At 36.4% G+C, this 22,389-nt stretch overlaps 1 protein-coding gene across 2 annotated transcripts in view; it reads right to left on the reverse strand.

Annotated features, from left to right (window-relative positions):
- Positions 1-9,223: 9,223 nt before the first annotated feature.
- COL21A1 (collagen type XXI alpha 1 chain) overlaps positions 9,224-22,389 on the reverse strand; it is a 97,224-nt gene continuing 84,058 nt past the window's right edge. For both annotated transcript variants that reach the window (XM_063097927.1, XM_063097926.1), the window contains 9 exons: positions 22,045-22,116; positions 20,154-20,189; positions 17,627-17,671; positions 13,711-13,743; positions 12,959-13,105; positions 12,815-12,869; positions 12,088-12,288; positions 11,212-11,289; positions 9,224-9,411 (listed from right to left, as the gene is read on the reverse strand). In XM_063097927.1, the coding sequence (XP_062953997.1) occupies positions 9,224-9,411; positions 11,212-11,289; positions 12,088-12,288; positions 12,815-12,869; positions 12,959-13,105; positions 13,711-13,743; positions 17,627-17,671; positions 20,154-20,189; positions 22,045-22,116 (855 nt within the window). The remainder of the gene's footprint in view (positions 9,412-11,211; positions 11,290-12,087; positions 12,289-12,814; positions 12,870-12,958; positions 13,106-13,710; positions 13,744-17,626; positions 17,672-20,153; positions 20,190-22,044; positions 22,117-22,389) is intronic.

Genomic DNA, 22,389 nt, shown 5'->3' on the forward strand with positions numbered 1-22,389 from the left:
CACTACTATTCTGTGTTCTCACTAATTCCTTTCTAAATAATATCCGAAGTGTATTTCTTGACTAAGGTTCAGCCTCTCCAAGTTACCCTTGAGAATATGCTCTTTCTAGCGAGCCACTTCCTACCAAACAAGCTTTCCCTTTTTCCTTTTGTCCCTCAATTGGGAAAGGACCAAACGATCATTTTCTTCTAAAGCACTGAGCAACTGTCAAAAGGTTAAATTGTCCAACAAATGTGAGTTTTTTTGACAGCTGACCAGTACAGGGATCCGAACCTGTGACTTTGGTGGTATAAGGCTATGCTCTAACCAGCTGAACTGGCCAGCCCTCTCATACAAAAATTTAATGAGTTGTAAGAAAATAAATTTCTGACAGTGTTTCTGAAAGTACATCTAACACTTCTAATTTTCTTAGTGCCTACTATTTCTTGACTTGTCATTCAGAAGGAGTTATTAAATACATTTCTTAATCTCTGGATCTGAAAATATCTCTGTTTTATTATATTTCCAGAGAAAGAAGTTACCACTAAGAGCCTTGTAGGGTAACCACAATCAACTAACAGGTGAGTTGGACATTGTGGCCTCCCCTTTTTAATAAGTCTTAAGGTGAGCTCGGAGCTTTACTTTAAGAATTTTTTTATCACTAAATTCACCATAAAGAGAAAAAGGGGGAAATCACTTAAACGGGAGTAAAAAGGCTTAGAAAAGTTCAGTTTTTAGCTCAAGTATGAAGAAAGATGATACTTTGGAGAGAGATTTAGGTTTGATCCTTGCTGTTCCCCTAATTCCTACCTAACCATGAAAAATCTGCATCTGAGTTTCTTTAATGTGTAAAATGCATAAAATTTACATACTTTATACAGTTAATTCCAAGGTCAATAGAAGTATTATGAAAGTTACAAATTCAAGTTTGTTGCTCCAAAATTCCTAAAAGAAGTCACAAATGGAAAAATCAGTTTCAAATAGATTTTTTTCTAAATTCAACCACCACCCACAGATGTCATTTTCTCCTCTACTTCCCAACCCCCTTAATCTCACCACTTTATCCTTACGGCAGGGAAAATCACATCTAAATTAAATTTAGTATTCCACCAGGCAACCACTAAATGACTGCTGGAATTTGGCTCTAAAAATTTCTATTTACCATTTCTGGTTTCAGGGCTTTGGTGTTTCCTCCTAGAATATGATCTGGGGAGATTGGATGTGTTCTTTTATCTTAGCAACTAATTTGATTTACTAAGCTTATCCAGCCAAGATGATACCCAATACATAGACTTTCAGGTCCTCATCATAGTCTCCTTTACTGTAGTGTCCACATCATAAAAAGAAAACCCATCCATCACACTCTTACACCTGTGCTGTTGATAAATACCGCTGCACTTCAAACCTTAGATGTTCCTAAAGAATCACAGCACAAGTAAAACAATATTCTCTTGAATCCTTAAGCATCAAAGAGAAAGAGAAACAGATTCATCTCACTGCTGTAATCATTAAAAGACTGCTGTGAATAAGACTTGAGAGTGAAGACTTCTAGTCACTATCAGAGGTAGAGTAAGAAAACAAGGTGGCATGTTTTGCCCCAGCCAAAGCCTGAAATGAATATCTTCACATTCACATTTCAGGCCACAGTATTCACTCTGACCCTGCCAACATTTTCAAGAGAGTTTCCTCAAAGATACAGCCCTGAGCTCTGCAAACAAGTGGGGAAAGCAAAATATTTTGGCCCCAAACTGTAGAGGAGAAATTTACTTTAACATATGCCATCTGCTTCTGTACCTGTGCTTGTTAAAAAACAAATAAATGAACAAGGTAGCATAACTAACGCCATTTTGAACTACTCCGCCATTTCAGGCCAAGGCTGGAAAGTCCCTACGAGGGACAGCCCAGCTATACCAGGAAGGGCATGACCGCCCAAAGTATACCCAGTTCCAGGAACTGTCTAACCAGTTCCTTATCTATGGGCCACCTGGCCTAATCGTAAAAGGGGTGGGTTATTGTTCAATTCCCCAGTTCCCTGTCTGTGTACCACCCCACTGAAAGCCACCAATAGATTTAAAAGTCACCTCAGGTGACCAATAAGCTGTGTACAACTCATCCTGTTGCCAAAGTCTGCCTACCAAACTGTATAAAAAGTGCTTGTGTTAAGAGCTTGAGGCCACTTCTGTCCTGAAGACGGAGCGACCCCAGCATGCTGGAATAAAAACCTCTTGCTTGATTGCAGCGATCTCTGTCTCCTGGTCTTTGCGGGATGAGCCTTCCCAACAAGTAAGATTTGCACTTTCAGGCCAGTCTTACAAAACCATATTTCTTTGACATATGTCAGAAAGACTGGAAAAACAAGATTGGCTAGAAGGCTGTTTGTGGAAAGAAATTTACAACTCTAAATGCAAATAACCCATGCTACAATTGTGAGAAAGGCCCTCACCCATCCAAGGGTGTCAGAGGGTCATCCAAGGGTACCAGAGACACAAGGTACAGTGAAGCAAGACTTTAATTACGGCCTTGCAAGGTTCGGGTGTCTGACGGGCAGGCACATGGAAAAGTGCTACAACAAGCAATTTATTTCCTAGTGTGCAAGTCCCTGCCCCCACCTCCTCATTGGCTGAGAGTATTAGGGGTGCAAAATCTTTGCAGATGATGTCTAAGAGTACCCCAATTTACTACCCCTTATAGGAAACTTCTTTGTCTGAGGGCTCAGTACAAGCCTGCAAAAAAGGCCCACCCAAAACCGTGTGAAAGGAGAAACATTAGGAAATGAAGAGAACAATAAAGGGCTATTAACTCATTACCATCTCCAAGACAAGTTTATCCATTTGAAGTAAACAATTAAGGGCTGGTAACTCATTATCATCTGAAGGAGAACTTTATCTGTTCAGTGACCCCTTTCTGAAAATGAATCACTTAGACTATTTTTTTACAGCTTCCTCTGAGAAGTCCCTCCTTTTGCTACTGTCTATTCTTTCTGAGAGCAGCTGTGAGATTACCTGAAGTATTTTCATTTGCATACTAGGTGCCTCTCCCTAACTTTAACTTCTGACTTCCTTCTTTCAACTGTGACAACACGTCCCCCCAGACCTTCAGAGAAAGCTGGTCTCAGGGCGTTGTTCTGGGGCTTCTACCTCCTCCCATCCTCCCTCTCTCATGAACACTGGTATATAAGCTTTTCACCCCCACTGGCACATTTGGGACATTACTCTCTTGTGATTTCCCCATATTCTGCCTTCCCCCAGAAAGTTAAATAACAAAATTTGATATGTCTTTTCTTCCTATTGATCTAAATTTGCCAGTGATTTTTATTAATGAATTTATAGGGGTCAAGTTTTCCTTTGACCCCTACACAGCCTTATCCCATGTCCCACAACCAGATGCAAAGCCTAGAAAGTTTGGTTCGTACATTTATTTCACACTCCATAACAGTAAGCTTTTTATCTTTTTTAAGTCACTGAGGATGCTGTGCAGACATTCTGGGAGTTACCCATGATTGTAGCAGATCTAACAAATTGATGGTCTTTTTTTCCTATCCCTTCTGCTTCTGTCTGAGCCTCTCTTATTTTCACCATCATCCTCTGCACCACTGTAACATTTAATTCAATTCTCCACTTACAATTTGTCTGGTTTCATCTATTCTCCCTGCAGCCAGAGTGATCTTCCTAAAATGCAAATGTCTTCATCCTATTTCCTTCTTAAAATCCTCCAAGATTCTTTGATATCTCCTCCTTCCCTCTCCATCCCCCTTCCCCCCCCATATCTTTACTCTTATCTTTTGCCAACACCCCTCCCCTCCCCCATCAGCCCCATCAGCTTTCTAAAACACCAAAAATAGGATTACTTTCACTCCCACTTGGCTGTGTTCTCCAGCTTAGACCTTGTACAAGCTATTTCCTCTGCCTGGAGGCAAACCAATTACACCAGAACCTCTGGCTGGATCCCAAGCAAGGGTATTTTTCAAAAGCTCCCTGGGTAATTCTAGTACAGGCAGGCAGGGTTGAAAAACACAGTAACTTAAACCTTCTCTGTTTGTAGTTTAAAAAACAAAACAAAACAAAAAAAAAAACGGATTGAGATTCACCCAAAATCACGTCACAGGCCTCTTTTTACATTTTTTTTTTTGGTCAAAATGGCTTATGTCATAATTTCAACTTTAATGTCAATAAGAGCTCTAGACACTCACCAAATCTCATTGTTTAATATTATTTTGAAATGGCAACTGAATTATGGACATGATGGAAAAACACTTTCATTACTTCTTAGTTCTTGCCTTATTCATGATCCCTCAGTCAGCTATTTCATGTTGTTTTTAATCTTAGATATCAATATGGGACTTTTGAAATCGATCTATCAATTCAAAATTCCTCTGTGAAAACCTACTTTAGGGAAGTCATAATCTGGGAATAACTTAGTGGGTTAACATTACAGTAATGTTCCTGAAAGGTTCAGAAAGAATTGGTACCTGAGATGATGTCAGGCTAGAAGGAGTTTATTGGCACAGGGAGCACAGTGGAGGTATAGTTACAGAACCTAGCCTCCCCTTACCCCTGGGGATTGGGCTTATATTTCTTCTTGTGGTGAGTTGTGTTGTTCTGATTGGCCATTGCTTATGGTAATGAGGAGTTAAATGAAATACCCAATGGGAGTTGTTGAGGACTTATGTTAGTTAGGTGATTGTTAGGTTTGCAATTATTGGTTCCCTTAGTATGTAAAATAGGGTTTCAGAGGGGATCTCTGGCATGGAATTCTGTTGTGGTTATGAGTTCCTTTGTCTTTTTATTTTACAGGGAAGTCCTGTAGAGCAAGAATTGCCATTTTGAGTATCTTTGGGTGGCACCATCTTAAGTGGTCCTCCCTGAACCTAACAATTCCTTATTCCAAATGTGTATTTGGGCAAAATAAAATTTTCTATGGAACTTTTAAAGTAAAGTTTTGTTAAAACATTCCAAAGAGAAACCTGTGCAACTCAATTTAACTAAAGTGTGGGTTGGTTTCTGGTCTTCTCTCTTAAAACTACTGAAAAGACTCTTTATTTGAGGTTTTATTTGTATTCCCTGTTCTGCTCCCATAATCCTCAAAGATGAGGTTCTTAACTTTAGACAAAGAGCTGCTTATCTTGACATTTTGTACAATCTGTTGTGCCAGGATTATGGTGACTTGTCCTTTGACTATTCATTGTAACCTCTAGATAATGGTAAGGACAGCTTTCTGCCTCCCCCAGGCACAACACAGCTAAAAAAAATACCCCCAGACAATGGCCCAAATCTGTAATTGAGGATTACTAGGCATGAGCTTTGAACCTCTTCTTTGACAATAAAGTTATCAATCAGAAGATTTAATCAAAACTCCTAGCAAGGGCACTTTAATAAACGTACACCTTGATACAAAGGTGAAGCAGGCAGGCAAGGCATCAAAATATAAACAACTTCATTAAACATGATTTAGGTGTTCAATTTATGAAAACGGTATTTTTATTTGCTTTGGAGTAAGTAAGTTTTAAGGAAATAAATCTAACCATACGTACAAAAATGAGAAAATCTCTAGGCTAAAGATATATAGTGATAGGTTATGTGATTAATATAATGAGAAAAAGGTTATCAGAGTTTTGCCTGTGTGTGTGTGTGTGTGTGTGTGTGTGTGTGTGTGTATTTGTGTATGTGTGTATGCATGTATTTTGCTGCCCTCTACTGGGGATCAAAACCTCTTCATGATGGAAATCAAATCAAGTACCTAGTAGTGTTAAGTACCAGGGACAAAATACGGTACCCTAAGACTATAAACACCAAGTTTTTTTTTTAGACTAAGATGGCAAAAATCTGGCAAAGACAACCTTTACTGAGAATTATTTTTCCCTTTAAAACTGAGTTTTATTCTAAGTGACAGTGAATCAGATTAACTTTATTCAGTATCAGTTACGCACATTTAAAATTTCTTTTTGTTTTTATTTTGGCAGCTGGCCAGTATGGAAATCCGAACTCTTGACCTTGGTGCTATAACACTGCTCTCTAACCAACTGAGTTAACCAGCCAGCCCTAAAATGTTTTGATAAGCTTTTTAAATGTTTCACTCTCAAGATTTGCTAATCCCACATTTTCTGTGTGGTCTGGTAATATTTCACTAATTAATTTCTTTTGTTTCATCTCATTTAATCCTCTTAATGTTATGAGGTAAGCAGTATTAATATCCCTCATTTAACATATGAAGAAATTTAAGCACACAAAGGTAAACATTTTCTGAAGACTCACAGCTAGCTGGAAACAGAAAGTAGGGATTTGAACCCAGGCAATCTCATTATAGAAGCTATGCTTTTGGAGACTACACAAAAAAGGCCTTGCATGTAGTAACATGGTGCTGATGAACAACTACAGTGCAAAAAATGCACTAGAAGGACAAAATCATTTACCGATTCCTTCTTGAAAATCAGTGTATTATGGGTTACTCTCAAATTCATTTAAGGCAAAGATACGTTTGCTTCATAACATATAACATGATGAATTACAGAAATATTTGATCTTGAGATAACAGCTTTGCTCATTTTTATTATCTTTACATGACTTGGTTATGATAATGCCTCCTAGTCTTTCAAATTTCAATTTATACTCTTCCCTTTAGTGAAGATTTCCCTACTGTCTTAGTCAGTTTTTTTTTTTTTTTTTGCTTATAACAATATCTGAATCTTGGTAATGCATAAAGAAATAAAATTTACATCTTACAGTTTTGGAGGCTGGGAAGTCCAAGGTCCAGGGGGCACATCTGGTGAGGACCTTCTACTTGGCGGGGCTTTCAGCAGATTCCTGAGGCAGCACAGGTATCGCATAATGGGGGCTAAGCAAGAGTGCTTTCTACATTCACTTGCTCTCCTTATAAAGCTTCCAGTCTACTCTCTGATAACCCATTAAATCATTAACCCAATAATCCTTGCATGGATTAATCCTTTCATGAAGGCACAGTCCTCATGATCCAATCACCTCTTAAAGGCCCCACATTTCAAATACCGCATTGGGGATTAAGTTCCAACATTAGCTTTGGAGGGAATATTCAACCATTATCACCTACCATTTTCTGCACTAGTCACTTTGGACTGCCATAACAAAATATTACAGGCTTGAGTGGCTTAAACAACAGAAATTTATTTTTGCACAGTTCTGGAGGCTGAAAGTTTGAGATTAGGGTGCCAGCATGGTAGGGTTTTGGTAAGGGACTTCTTTCAGGTCACAGAGAGCCACCTTCTTGCTGTGTCCTAACATAGTCTTTCTTTGGTGTGTGCCCCTGGGGGGACAACAGGAGGGGAGAATGAGCTCCTTCTCTTCTTATAAAGCCACCAGTCCTATGATCTCATTTAAACTTAATTATCACCTAAAAGCCCTATTTTTAAATATAGTCACATTGGGGATTAGGGCTTCAACATATGAATTGGAGGGGATACAATTCAGTCCATAACACCATCTTGTCTTATGCATTTCTACAGCATTTTCCTTTTTCTTGGAATGAATGTGTCTATCAGAATCATCTGTTTACTTAGCTGGGTCTCATTAGACATGAATTTCCTTAGGCCACATTCCAACTATATTGCATTTGTATCCCTGGCACAGTACCTGGCACTTACTGGCCATGTGGTAAATGCTGGTTGAACGAATAAAGAAATATCATCAACTACCTTATTCTGCTTCTTTACCAGGTCTTAGAGGCAAATGGCATAATTGGATCAGGGGTAGAATTATTAGGCCTAAGCAGATATCTGGGGCTTTGCTGGAGATAGGCCACCAAAACAAGCCTTATGCTTATTCAGCTACCAGACTTCATGGACTTTAGTCTCCTCCAAAGTTCTCATTAAAGTGGTAGAATTTGCACATCAATAAAGCTAAACACTCATCAACAGCCAGGACTAGGCAAGAAAGCAGGTGCTGCACCTGTTCAGGTGAGTAGCACACCAACTCAATTTGTTATGTTCTTATCAGATAAGCTAATTATTTAAGAATAGGGTAAACAATCTAACAAACTATATCCAATGACCATGGGATATGGATAATATGCTCAACAATCAGTTAAAATTAAGCATATATAAAAAAGGACACTGCAATCAGGCCTGTAGAAAACTTTATTGCACTCTGCATAACAAGCATCTAACAAAATTCTTAGCATGACAAAGACAAAATATCTCAAATTCTGTTCCTTAGAAAAGTATTAAGTACAGTACACAAGACTGTTTATAATATTTTAAAGTCTGCTAAAAATATTACTTTGTCTTAGTAAGTCTAAGACATACTAAGATTTGTGGAGTTACCTTTCCTTTCAACTAGAGCATTTATTCCCATTAGCTTTGCTACGGTTAAAATTAACATTGAAAGATAAGGAAGCAAAAAAAAAAAAAAAGAAGAAGAAGAAAATGAAAATTAACATATGAACATACACATATAATAAGTGTAATGGAAAATGAAAGCATACAACAAACATTCCAATTAATCAGCAAGTATGAAGTATAGTCTTTTTTGTTACTTCTGAACCTGCATTTTCTTTGAATATATTATATTGTACAATGATATATATTTTTCTAAAATGTTTTTAATGTTACATAATTTTGGCCATTCCCAATGTAATCAGCACTCTTTCTTAGAATCATCATTAATCTGATTTTAGAGTTTGAAAATGAAATAAGAAATGTGTTACTCTTATTCAGAGGTTTATATCCAAGACATTGAACAAGGAGTCCACTGACCCTAACCAAGATGCATAGACACTGGAGTAAATGACTAGTGTGGCAATACTGCCTATCCTAGCTGAATATCAGCCCTGATCTTATTTCCAGTGACCAGATACATGTTTTGGCTAATGTAGACACATGAGCTATGAGATGTGAAACATGAAATTCACACAGACATGAAATTGAACTCAAATCTTAACTGCATGGAGACAATGTGAAATATTTCACAGTGACTAAAACTGACTGGCTAACAGGCAATGGTGGATTTTTATATTCAACTTGGATGAAAATGAATGGACTTTACAAAAAACCCTTGAGATTTAATTAATGCTACTAATCTAAAGGCTCCAATTACTGAGGAGACTTTAAAATCGGTATATGTGAGCTTTTATATATTTTTCCTTAATGAAAGAAAATAATACAAACGCCGAGGTACTTTTGTTTCTTTTCAAGGGATTACTGTTGGTTGTTTTCCTGAGATGCAAAAGACCATAAAAAAAAGCACCATGCCTAGGTTGCTGAATAAGGCATCAGACACTAATAGTTTGGTCCTTTTCTAAACGGATCTCTTCTGACAATTGCACTAAAACACAGCGATGGATCGCAGATTCCAGGGGGACCTGGTTGCCCTTGGATTCCAGGGGTTCCATGATTTCCATCTTTGCCAGGAACACCTGGGTCTCCTGGAGGACCTTCTTTGCTTATTCCAGGAGGGCCCTCTGGACCTAGGAGGAAACATCAGCAATATGTGAATACATGACTTTAGTTTTTGATAGTAAAATAGCTGATTCTGCAAGAAATTTAAACTAAAAAAAGAAAAACTCTTGAATATTTTACATATTTGTACTAGTTGAAAAGAGGAGGCATCCTCTTGCTAATTCTACACGCTTCCCACTTCCCACTTTGGAAGTAATTCTACCAGTTACTTCCCATCCAAAAGTAACTGGTAAATTTTGTAAAACTAGGTTGAGCATACTAATATAACAATCATGCTACTACTGATTAAGACATTGAGCTAACATTTTTGTGTGTGTGTGTGTGACCGGTAGGGGGATCATAACCCTTGGGTTGGTGTCGTCTGCACTGCGCTCAGCCAGTGAGCGCACCAGCCATCCCTATATAGGATCCGAACCTGCAGCCTCGGCGCTCCCAGAGCCGCTGCGCTCCCAGCACCGCACTCTCCCCAGTAAGCCACGGGGTCGGCCCTGAGCTAACATTTTAATATTTCAGTTTGTGGACTGTCCAAACATTTCTTCCTTTCAGCCTATTTTTGCCAATATTATTATTATTATAAATTAGCAGGTGATAGGTAAGCCAAAGCTCTAATAAAGTCATTTTTGTGCCATATTTGCAGTAAAAATGACTATCTCCATTACACATATTTTAAAATTTCCATATCTAAATGCATTGTCTTTATCAAAGTATAATAGTCATCAAAACACATAGGTGTTACAGCACTCATTTATTAACCATGGGCTGAGTAATTCAATTAACATAAGGAAGGGAGGGTTAACTTAGGACATTGGCCTTTTAAAGCTGATGATTTAAAAACAAAATACTGTATACAGGATTTTTTTTTTTAAAGGTGACAGGTAAGGGGATCTTAACCCTTGGTGTTGTCAGCACCACACTCTCCCAAGTGAGCTAACCGGCCATCCCTATATAGGGATCCGAACCCCTGGCCTTGGCACAATCAGCACCGCACTCTCCCAAGCAAGCCATGGGCCAGCCCTTGTATTCAGGATTTAGAATAAAGCAGAGTAGTTTGGGGTACTTATACTACGCTACTTCCTGCTACTACTAACAATAAACAGTTTTTTATTACTTAACTATGGTTGTAGTTATTATTCCAAGTGTTTTACATAAACACTATTAAATCATTCAATCTACTCAAAAGCCTCATGAGTTAATAACAACACCTAAAATAATAACAGTAGCAAACATTTATTGAAAACACAGCCATGATTGTCATGCAGTGTTCCAAAAGCACTGCATATAGTAACTCATTTAATCTTCCAATAATGTCATGATGCATATAACATTATCATCACCATCTTACAAATGAGGAAACTGAGGCAAGGCAAAGTTAAGTAGCACAGCTAGCAGAGGTTACTTAAGAGTCCATTTCAGCATCATTCTGCTTCCCTGAGAGTTTTAAAGATTAAACAGTGTTATCCACTAGATAGGCAGGGGTGATGAAAACCGCTCTAGAACTATTCTAGAGTAGCTATTAGACTGTGTAAATGATAAGCAAGAGATAATCCTGAGCTCTACATGATATAAGATAATATATGAAGGACTTCAAAAAGTTCATGGGAAGTTTCATATTATCTTTCAATTCTATTTTTCCACAATCTTTTTGAAGTACCCATGTATAAAACAGTTCTAGAAGTCAGACCTCAATGTTAAATTTGACTCACTCAAAAAAAAAAAGTCATGGTTTCAAATTATTTGCCATATATTTATGATGATTTTTCTTAAAGCAAAACATGCAGCACCACTTACAAGCACATATCAGTTCTTACCTGGGGGACCAGGGGGACCCTGTTCTCCAGGATGCCCGAACCCTTGGACACCCTTTGCCCCGTTCCTCCCTGGTAAACCTGCAGAATGTGAAACGTATTAGTAAGCTTACTCTTTCTGTAAAATCACTGCCTCCTAGATTGTTTCTTTCAAAGTTGTTAATAAACACATTAAAAGAAAAGTCTTTTTAAAAAACTGTCTGCCACGTATTTTTTTTTTACTAAAGGGAGAGAAATTTTGAAGCAAAAACTTTTAAAATTATCACTGCTTTAGATGAAAGATTAAAGGGAATCAAATATTAAAGGAAAATGGTTTAGGATTATTAGCCCTTTGTGTTATTCATAGTTGTTCTTTTATTTACTTTAATGAAATATCTCAATTGTTCATGTAATGTTAAATTTAAAAAGAATTATCAACCATCATTTCACAAAACATTCAAAGGCAAAGAGAAGTAGGTTGTGGGCTACTAGGAAATTTGGTTGCAAAACATAATTTTTCCTATAAAAGAAAAAATTCTGAGTAAGATAACAGTACATAAAATTACCAAAGTCAAAATAAAGGAAATGGTGTCTGTGATTTCCTACTTGAAGAACTTACTAGGCTCAAGTAAAATTTCTAAATACATTTTCAACATTTTTTTAATTTGTAACTCCACGTGTTCATAATTTTGACATCTCCCTCTACTTGAGAATATTGCTTCAAGAAAATAGAATACTTGCTCTTTAACTCAGTTGACAAATTATTTAGACTTAGGGATTTACATAAAAAACTTGTGTCATGAAAACAAAGGTAAACTCTTGCCTATTAAATGGATATAGTGTGTTAATACCAAAAATGCCCCATTTTTGTTCATTTGCTTATTCAAACCAATTAAGTACCTTTTAATCCTCTGGCACCTGGGCGTCCAGGGGCACCTGTTAAACCAGGAACACCATCTCTTCCTGGCAAACCAGGAAATCCTCGGGGACCTTCTGGGCCTATGGGACCAGGTGGCCCAGGGTTACCAGGGGAACCACGTTGGTACTGGCAATGATCACAATGTTGAATTCTTTCACTCTGAAGTAAGACGGGTAGCTGGGCTTAAAAACAAAGAAACCGCACCCTTTATGCTTAAATGATGAGTTGGAGTTAGTAATATCTCTAATAACTTTTTCAATTTACAGAAAAACATCTATGATCACTGAATATGTGCATGTCTTTTGGCCAATAATTTCACTTCCAAGAATTTAACTATGAAAATATTCATCATTCTATACAATAATTTTATTATAGCAATTGTGTAAAATAGGGGGAAAAGTGAAAGTATGCCCAAAAAGAAATTGGTAAATTAAATTATATCTATTCATATTTATGAATTAAATTATTAAGAATTATGTTATGAAAGAAAATTTAATTAGTGGCAAAATAATGACCAATTGTTTAATTAAAAAGAATAATATAATATTCCATCTTTATAAAAATATTCATTTAAAAAAACAGACAGGGATTTATAAATGTTGTCTATTTTCCTTTTTATTTTACTTGTGTCTTCCATCATTTCTTCAAGGACCTGTATTATTTTTGTAAGTTGAAGAAATAATTAAATACTCCACATTTGAGACTTACCTCTTAATACATCAGTGCAAACTTGTCGAATAAACTGCTCTGAAAATTCTCTTCCCTGCATCAAATTATTAGAGATTAGAATATGTACATACCAAGTAAAAAGGAATGAAAATATAAAAACTCCAAAAGAAGTAGAATACATACAGGCTTCCCATCCAATCCTGGAGGTCCCTGAGGCCCTGTTTCCCCAGGTTGTCCCTTGGGACCCTCAGACCCCCTCAGACCATCCAATCCAGATTCTCCTTTTGGTCCAGTGGCACCTCTGACACCAGGTTCCCCCTTGTCACCTCTCTAAAACCAAAAGACATCTTTAAAAGTTCTACTTAAATATTTCATAAGGTATAATTGCATTATAAAAGTCCCTAAGAATATGGATATGAATATGTACATATGAAGTTATATAGGAAATAACCTGGAAATACCATCACTGACCAGGAGAGAAATTTCATATCATATCAAACTGTCACTTATCCACACATCTATCCAATGCATTAATGCATCTGCATCTATCCAGCCAGCTCTACGAACATGCACTATTTATTAAGTATCTTGTGTAGGCAATATGTATAGCGCTAGAGATACAAAAATGGACATGACATAGTCCTGTTCCCAAGGAGCTCACATTCTAGTGGGACAGACAAATACAGAAATGCACAATATTCCTATTGGAAAATATGCAGAAGATATTCAGCTCCCAGATCATAAAAAGAATCAATAATACTGGCAAATACATGATATTTCATATCAAATTCAGTATAAATGTACATTTTCTGAATATCACTAATTGGGAACTTATAGTGAAGAAGAAAAAAGACATTTTCTGTTGTGATTTACACAGCATCAAAGACCCAAATAATAAGGACTCAAAAAGAAGGATAATTTATAAAGAAAAATACCTCTCCTTTTGCACCAGGATGGCCTTGAATTCCCTTTGAAAATTAATAGGAAAAAAAAAAACATAATAAATGTGCAAGCTACAGTACCAGCAATGTGGCATGCACCTTTTCCACATATTTAATCAAACTCTAATTTTCAGATGGACAATATTGACAAAATTACACATATAAAATACCCTTTTTTGCCTTTTTTAAAGGAAGCTACTGACTAGGAAATATGTTAACTGGATAGTATAACATTTTTACTTTGCATATTATTCCATTCTTAGATATAAATGTTTTTATATGCTGCAGGCCAAATCATGTAGTTTAGAATGGGATTCTATTGGATTTAAAATATATTACTATTTTAATGAAAATGAAAACTCAAGTCAGATTAAATATAAGGTACATTTATTCTTTTATTCTGTGATAAAGATGAGTAGTATATTTTCCCAAGTTTATGTTCTTAAAATTAAATTTTGTTCTAGTATTATTGATAAAGAAAGAATTAAAGCACAGGTGCCATTAAAAGTGGTTAAAAAGAGAGAAAATGTCAATTTGTTCTGTTCCTAACCCACACTGTGCTGGTAATTAAGAGCCTAGAGAAGGAGTGTGGTGCAAAATATGGTATTTTTTCCCTGTGATATAAGCACTGGGGAGCCCATCTAGGAAGCTCACTCATCATAATTCTAGATATATGCTTTTACTAGCAATACTAGATGGCTCTACTAAATTCTTTCCCACTCATCTCTTTCACATATTCATCCCAATGACATAGATGGTAAGAACTTTCAATAAAGGCATCCAAATTTTCCATTTTTTAAATTCATTGTATACTTGGGCTCTAAAATCACCCAAAATTAGTTCTGGAAAGGAGGTAAAACTTTCACACACATAGGTAGGGTTTCACTATTCAACTTTACAATTAAAAATTAGTGTTCTACAATTCAATATGAAATTTAATGTCTAACATTTCACATAATGAAGTTTGCGTTGGGCTGTTTCTTTTTATTTATTTTCAAGTTCCTTAAAGATAAATGTCCAAATTAGGCAAAGGGAAGAAAAAATAAAGTAAAATCAGCATTTGGCACAAAGAAAGGTAGAAAGGTGCACATTCTAATTTGAATTAAAATGTTAGCATAAAAACACCAAATATTTAGTCTCATATAAAAATCTATTAGTGAATAAAACTCTCCAAGGCCATACTTTAAATATTAAGGTTTGTTTCTAATAAAATGCAGGGGCAATCCCTACTACACATAATTCTACAACTGGAGCCAATGTTAAGAGGAAAGATAAAATAGTAACTTCTCAGGATAAGAACTGAATTAGAGCTGAAACTGAAAACAGCTGTCATCCGAGAATCCATTAAGATGATTTCGTGAGAGAAACATTCACTTGGACCCCACTCACAAAACAAAGGCCAAAAAATTACACACATGCACCAGTTGGTAGGATGACAGGTAACTAAGACTTTGCTTACGTAAAGAGCTTGGGGTGACTATTCAGCTGCTCAAAAGCAGCTGCTCTGGCCCCCGGGTACAGGCACTCCATACAGGCTGAGTTTCTGGTGGCAGAAAGCACAGCTTCCAACAAATCTAGGGCAGAAGCTTTCTAGGGAACCCAAATCCTGCCATAGGAGAGCAGGCACACTATTTTTCTTGAGAAGTGAGAAAAAATAAGTTAATGGAACCTCGGAGGAAGCGTCATCCTCAAGCTAATGAGCAGGCTAAGTTGTGAGTTCAAATTCTAAAGGAAATATCCTTCTTTACAGAGAGTCACTGTAAACAACAATTTTTGGTGAAAGGCCTGGGTTGTACATGTTGAGTGGGATGAAGGAGTGAGGTCCTCTGAGAACAGCTGTTTATAGATATTGTGTGAATAATTTAGGGAAACTGAGAGGGTCGGTCTGTGTTGCCAGGGAGGAGAATAGGGACAGAGTGGGTTGTGTCATCCAGTGGATTTGGATCAAGTGGAGGAGTACAAAAGTTAAAAGAAATTTTTTATTGAATGTAACTGTATGCAGGCAAACAATTCATTTCTGCTCTCAGTTACCTTTGCTCATTGTTAACTTCTAAATTCTCGACTCTCCTTAATATCTAGCGTGCACCTTCCATCCTGTATCACAGACAATGTTGGGGCCAAATGCTTTGAACTCTGCCCAAAGGTCTCTCAAATTCCTCAAAGTAAGGGACACAGAGACTCCTGTCCTTGGACACATCGCTACGCAGTTGTGTCCCCCTTTCCCCATAGATGGTGTAATTCCTGAATCTTTCTCCCACTGACACTCAGAAAAAGAGGTCCACCCCATGGCAGGACTCACATATACAGCTTGCCTTTTCAGTCCGGATCAAGTTCAACATGCTACGTAAGTGCCACTCACTTCTCTGCCACTCTTATGCCACTTTGGCTCTGACTGAACTTACATACCACTTGGCAATCCCACTGAAACACTACCTATTGAGAAGCGTTTAGTCAGGGGAGAAGCAAAACAATCTTATTATGTATCTGTTCCACAACACAGTCCCTTAGGATAGCATTTTACTAAGTCTCTAAAGTAGTAAATTGTATCTCTGAACCAACTAGAGGGAAACAAGTACATTCCTCCACTGCATGTGACCCCATCTGTTCACATTTTAAGAAGAAAAACAGAAGGTATGGCGATAGGGCCATTGTGCAGTCGGCTGCCTCTGCCAGTAACTACTCCAAGAAATGGGTGGAATTTTCTACTTTCAGTCATTTACTTGGCCAGAAAAAAAGCACTGAACACCAAATTTCACTGCCACCAGTGTTATAAGTATGGAAAAATGAAAACATAAAACAATTAAGGGAGGGCCGACCCCGTGGCGCACTCAGGAGAGTGCCGCGCTGGGAGCACAATAGTGCGGTGCTGGGAGCACAGTACTGCTCCCGCCGCGGGTTCCGAGGATCCTATATAAGGATGGCCTGTGCGCTCACTGGCTGAGCGCGGTGCGGCCGGTCACAAAAAGACAAAAAAAAAAAACAATTAATGATTTCCATTCCTCTGGGTATATTCCAACAGTGGGATGGCTGGGTCGTATGGTAGATCTATCTGCAATTGTTTGAGGAACCTCCATACCATTTTCCATAGAGGCTGCACCATTTTGCAGTCCCACCAACAATGTATGAGAGTTCCTTTTTCTCCGCAGCCTCGCCAGCATTTATCGTTCAGAGTCTTTTGGATTTTAGCCATCCTAACTGGGGTTAGGTGGTATCTCATATACCTGTTCCCCAATGTTCATCGCAGCACTCTTTACAATAGCCAAGAGTTGGAACCAGCCCAAATGCCCATCATCAGATGAGTGGATACGGAAAATGTGGTACATCTACACAATGGAATACTACTCAGCTATAAAAACGAATGAAATACTGCCATTTGCAACAACATGGATGGACCTTGAGAGAATCATATTAAGTGAAACAAGTCAGGCACAGAAAGAGAAATACCACATGTTCTCACTTATTGGAGGGAGCTAAAAATTAATATATAAATTCACACACACACATACACACACACACACACAAACGGGGGGGGGGGAAGAAGATATAACAACCACAATTATTTGAAGTTGATACAACAAGCAAACAGAAAGGACATTGTTGGGGGGGAGGGGGGGAGGGAGGAGGGAGGGAGGTTTTGGTGATGGGGAGCATTAATCAGCTACAATGTATATCGACAAAATAAAATTTAAAAAAATAAAAATAAAAATAAATAAAATAACATAAAATAAAATAAAATAAAATAAAAAAAAAACAATTAAGGGAAATCATTATCACCACAACCACCTAGCATTTTCAACCTTGTATACTATCCTTCACCCCACCCATTTTTACTTTCAAGTAACCCTCTCTCAGCATTGTCCAGTTATGTGATTCATTATTTCATTTCTCATCAAAGGAAAAACATAATTACCTGCTGCCCTGGAATTCCTTGTCTTCCATTTTCTCCCTTTTGACCCTTTCAAATTAAATAAACATTATTAGTTTGCACACATATGATATAACCACATATACAATTCAAACTATGTATTATCCTGAAGCCCAGAAGAAATGCCACAAAAGCAGTGATGCATATATGGAAATTATGTGAGAGATGGGAAAGTTAGTTGCTCAGAGAATAAAAGAAGTGAGAGGAAAGTCAACCTAATCTTAAAGTGAGTAGAGACAAAGAAAAAACTTCTGATTTTTGGAGAACATGTAAATAATTCTAGATATGAGGATATTCTGCTGAGTCCATATTAATAGCATGAAAACAGTCTAAAAATCTAATGGATGTGGATATTTCATTAACTTCAACGACAGTCATGTTCAGTTTTCACTATGGACATGCAAGGATAAGAAGATCTCTTTAAAAATTTCTTTTAAAAAATTAAAAATATACTGTTGCACTTTATTTTAAAAAACACTTGAGTGAAGATCTTTAAATCAGGACAAATAAGAGGAGATCAAAATTAATAAAGATATAAACACATTTGTCCATCTAGTAAAAATTTTTGGATAGCCACTATATAAGACATTATGCTAGACCCTGAAGCACTACTTCATCCCTATATTGGACAAGTTAATTAGCATTTTCTAGGAAGACAAATGTCGAGATATTATAATCAGTGAAAGATCTAGTGACTAAAATTTAAATCACTCTTGCCTTGCTCGCTTCGGCAGCACATATACTAAATCACTCTTGCCTAGTAATTTATTTATTTAATTATGTAATTGAATTCCCAATATTTATTCAGCAGCACTATTTACTGGCACTTATTTGCTGGCAAAACAAAGATATCATTGTTGCCTTTAAGTTGCTCACTGTGTGGTGTGAAAGATAAGCAATTAAATCAAGAATGATGAAAATACTGTCGGAGAAGTGTACAATGTATAATTAAACATCTGGGCTAGATACTACTGGAACTTAGGAAGGGTCATCTGGCATAAGACAGGGAATATGATTCACCCTTGAGTACAGCTTTGAGGGTAAGTAAGAGGGTAGCCAGTTGGAGAAAGGATAGGAGGCTATCCAGGGAAAGCAGACACAGGGCAAAGGAAAGTACTTTCTTTTGGCTAAAGCTGCAGAGCAGGAGTGGATAAGAGTGGGCAGAGTGGCAAAAAATAAAAATAAAGAAGATTCAGTCAAACCAGGAGGCACTTTATGGGACAGACTTTATCTTGAAATGTGTGGGTGCCAAGTTCAGTTGGACATGTTGAATTTGAGGAGCCCATGAGAAATCTAAATGCAATACCAAGAAGAAAATTGGAATATATGGGTCTAGAGCTCACAGACACTTACTTAAAATTTACCATTTACCTCACTCTCAATTTCAGAACTTAAAGGAATCATATTATAATAATACTTGAAGATTTTCAGTAAAAAATTATCTGAAAAGCAACTGAATTTTGTCGTGCCACTCTAAAAGATTTCGTATATTATGAAGAATAAATTCACAAGTAGGGACTGTGAAGACTATGAACCTAGCAAATTTTGACTATTATGACTTCAGTTTAAAATTTCTTTGTATGCCTCAAGAAATTCTAGACCTCTCAGAACTCTATATTTGTGAAATTCCTCAAAGTATTTTATTTTTCACTTTAAGCTTATTCTGCATAGCAAAGCTCAAACACTCTAGTTGAGATTTATAATCTTAAAAACATCATTAAAATACTGACTGGACTCTAGGATTTGTAAATGATGTTTAGAAAAGTTTTATATTTCTAAAACTTAAAATGTTGAAGGAACAATAGATATAATTTATCCCAGATAAGTATATCATTGACTTAGCTAGTGGAATCTGATTCAAGGGTCAGTCTTCAGTTAATGACAAATCCATTTCACAGCCACTTAACTAACGTGAAATGAAACTATCCCTGTCTCCCAAAGTAGTAGTTCCCTTCTTTGCCTTTGCTGCTGAGACGCCCAAAACTAAATCTCTTTTAAAATCACCCTAGGTTTCCTCAGCCTGACATAGTTTTATGGTATAATTATCCTTCCATATATGAGAGTACTTCAAAAGTTCATAGAAAGATTGCATTATCTTTTAATTCGATTTTTCCACAAACTTTTTGAAGTACCCTCAGTTTGAATATGTTTTGTATTTGGTGTTATGGTTTTTAATCAAATTTGTTTTTGCCATAAGCTGTTTCAAATCATTTTTGTAAACATGCATACTATAAATATATAAATAAATAGATATTAGAATATGTAAAAAAAAAATCTATGTCTTTATTTTATTGAATCATTTAGTTCCCAAGTTTTCTGAAGTGGTAAAGAATCTTGAAGTTAGATTTGATGTTGTCTGAGAAGGTCAGTAGCAAAGGGAGAAAGACAGGATTTAACAATTAGACATTGATGTGAAACAGGAAGGAACTGGAAAAGCAATATAAGAATTAAAAAGAACAAAGCCCTGATTTTATCGCTAAGCCAAAAAAAAAAAAAAAAGCAAGCAATATACCTGAACACCTTTTTCACCTTGATAGCCTTTGTCCCCCTGCAAAAAGGCAGTTTAATGTGTATCATAATTTAGTATAGTCTGTATCCTTTCAAATAAACATGTTTTTCTTCAACAGAGAAAGATATAAGTTCTCACGCAAATTCCACAAGTGCCTATATAGAAAAAAGCTGATTCCTAACACAGTATTTGGGAAGAGAGAAAAACCACATTATGTCAAAATGATATTCTAAACACTTTCTTGTGCCCCTACATGTGAAGCAAATTTACCACAATTTATATTTTACCAGGAAGAAGAAAACTTTTCTCTATTGTTCATAGTCTGAAGTTAAACTAACAAAAGAGGACTTATTTTGACAATGTTGCTTTATGAAATCAAACTGACAATCTTCCGTTAAGCTAATAGTAGCCTCAAGTTTATAGGAAACAATGACAAAGTGAAACATAATATTTAAATGATATTTTAGAAAACATACACTTCAAAAGTGAACTTTTGGAGGAAAATTCATATTCCATAAAAATGTTTCATAGAATTTCTCAGCTAGAAGGGAAATCAGAGACCAACTATTATAATGCTTTCATTTTTTTAATGCCCTCATTTTTATAGATAATAAAACTGCAAATCAGGAAAAGTAAGCATTTGCCCAAAGTTGGACTTGTACACTGTTTCCAAATTTCCTTTCTGCCTCACCATGCTATCTAAATACAGAATTGAATTTTTTGTTTACAGCAAAGAAAATACATTTCTTCTAAATGGCAAAAATTTTTTCTCTTCTTTAAAATTTTTTTAAAAAATTTATTTCTATATTTATCATTAGATTATATAATCATGTTTAGTGGCCCTTTACCAAATTTTTGAACAAGAAGATTCTGTTAAGCCCAAACATATACTCACGGTAGATTTACTTTACATTCACTATGAGTCTAACACTTAATTGCTGCTACGAGGGGTCATCCCTGTCTCGTGAGTGCTCCCCACTGTACATCAGAACAAACAGGTCAAGGATCATACTGTGTGTGATAATCCAGGGGCCAAGTAGATACTACATGAAAAATAGAAAAATGAAACAGTAGAAAACTGAAGCAGCAAGGGTAAATGAAGATGGAGACATAGAATTTACCCTTTCCAGAATAAAAGCCAGTATACTCTCATTTACTTTTAACCTGAAATACATATATTTGCAGAACTATCAACTTCTTTGGCACATGAGCATCAGTTGTTGCTCAAACTCTTCCCCCCAAAATGATAGCATTTATACAACTGCAGCTCAGGATTCCTTTACTTGACCAAAAATGAGAGAGAGAGAGAGAGAGAGAGAGAGAGAGAGAGAGAGAGAGAGACCAATAACCTAGTGTTGCTGTCTTACCTCACCAAAACTTTTTAAGTGAGTATCTATGATTTGTATTTCAAACCCCTTAAATTAACTTTTAATGAACTTCTACGTACTATAATTGTTTCATAAATAAGAACTTCTAGGTCAAACATTCTGAGTGTAATTTTTATCCTTTCAGACTTTTGCCCCAGTTTTGGTAGGAGTGGTATTCATATTATTTTGCTAGGGGTCCCTGACATTGAATACTTTTAAAAAAATTCTTGACCCACTTGGATTGACTGCAAAAAAAAATCTGAATTTACAGGATACTATTTAATTGTACATTTATATTTTCTGATCTATATGCTTCTTCTAAGATCTTCATCTAGAAGACAATATGCATCAGGGATATGAAAGATGCCACAGCTAACAGCATGGGGCTGAACACGTTATACATACACCAAATACAGGTGGCTTATCATGAAAAATATAATCACTCCTACTATGCTAATTTCACAAAAGAAAAACTTACATGTAAGTGGCTGATTAAAAGTGAACTGTATCTCCTAATCAATGCATACCTTTTTTCCTTGCATCCCAGGTAAACCCATGTATCCTGGTTCTCCTGGGGGACCCATTCCTCCTGGTTCTCCCTAGGTAACACAAAAATTCCATCAAGATCACAGACCTACTGTTTTTATCTCTCCATAACATCTCAAATTTAAAATAGATGGTTAAAAAAAATGTTGACATTTTGAGTTATTACTATAGAAATAGTAATGAATAAAAAGTTTATTGGAGTCCCAATAAATATTTTTTGTATTTTTTGTTAGTTTTTTTTTGTTTTTAAATTTCTTGTATTTTTTTGTTTGTTTTTAAATTTTTGGTATTTTTCTCTATCTTTGCCAGCTGAAAAATTCTGATAG

This window comes from Cynocephalus volans, chromosome 5, assembly GCF_027409185.1.
Source record: "Cynocephalus volans isolate mCynVol1 chromosome 5, mCynVol1.pri, whole genome shotgun sequence".
In the NCBI taxonomy this organism is placed as follows: Eukaryota; Metazoa; Chordata; class Mammalia; order Dermoptera; family Cynocephalidae; genus Cynocephalus; species Cynocephalus volans.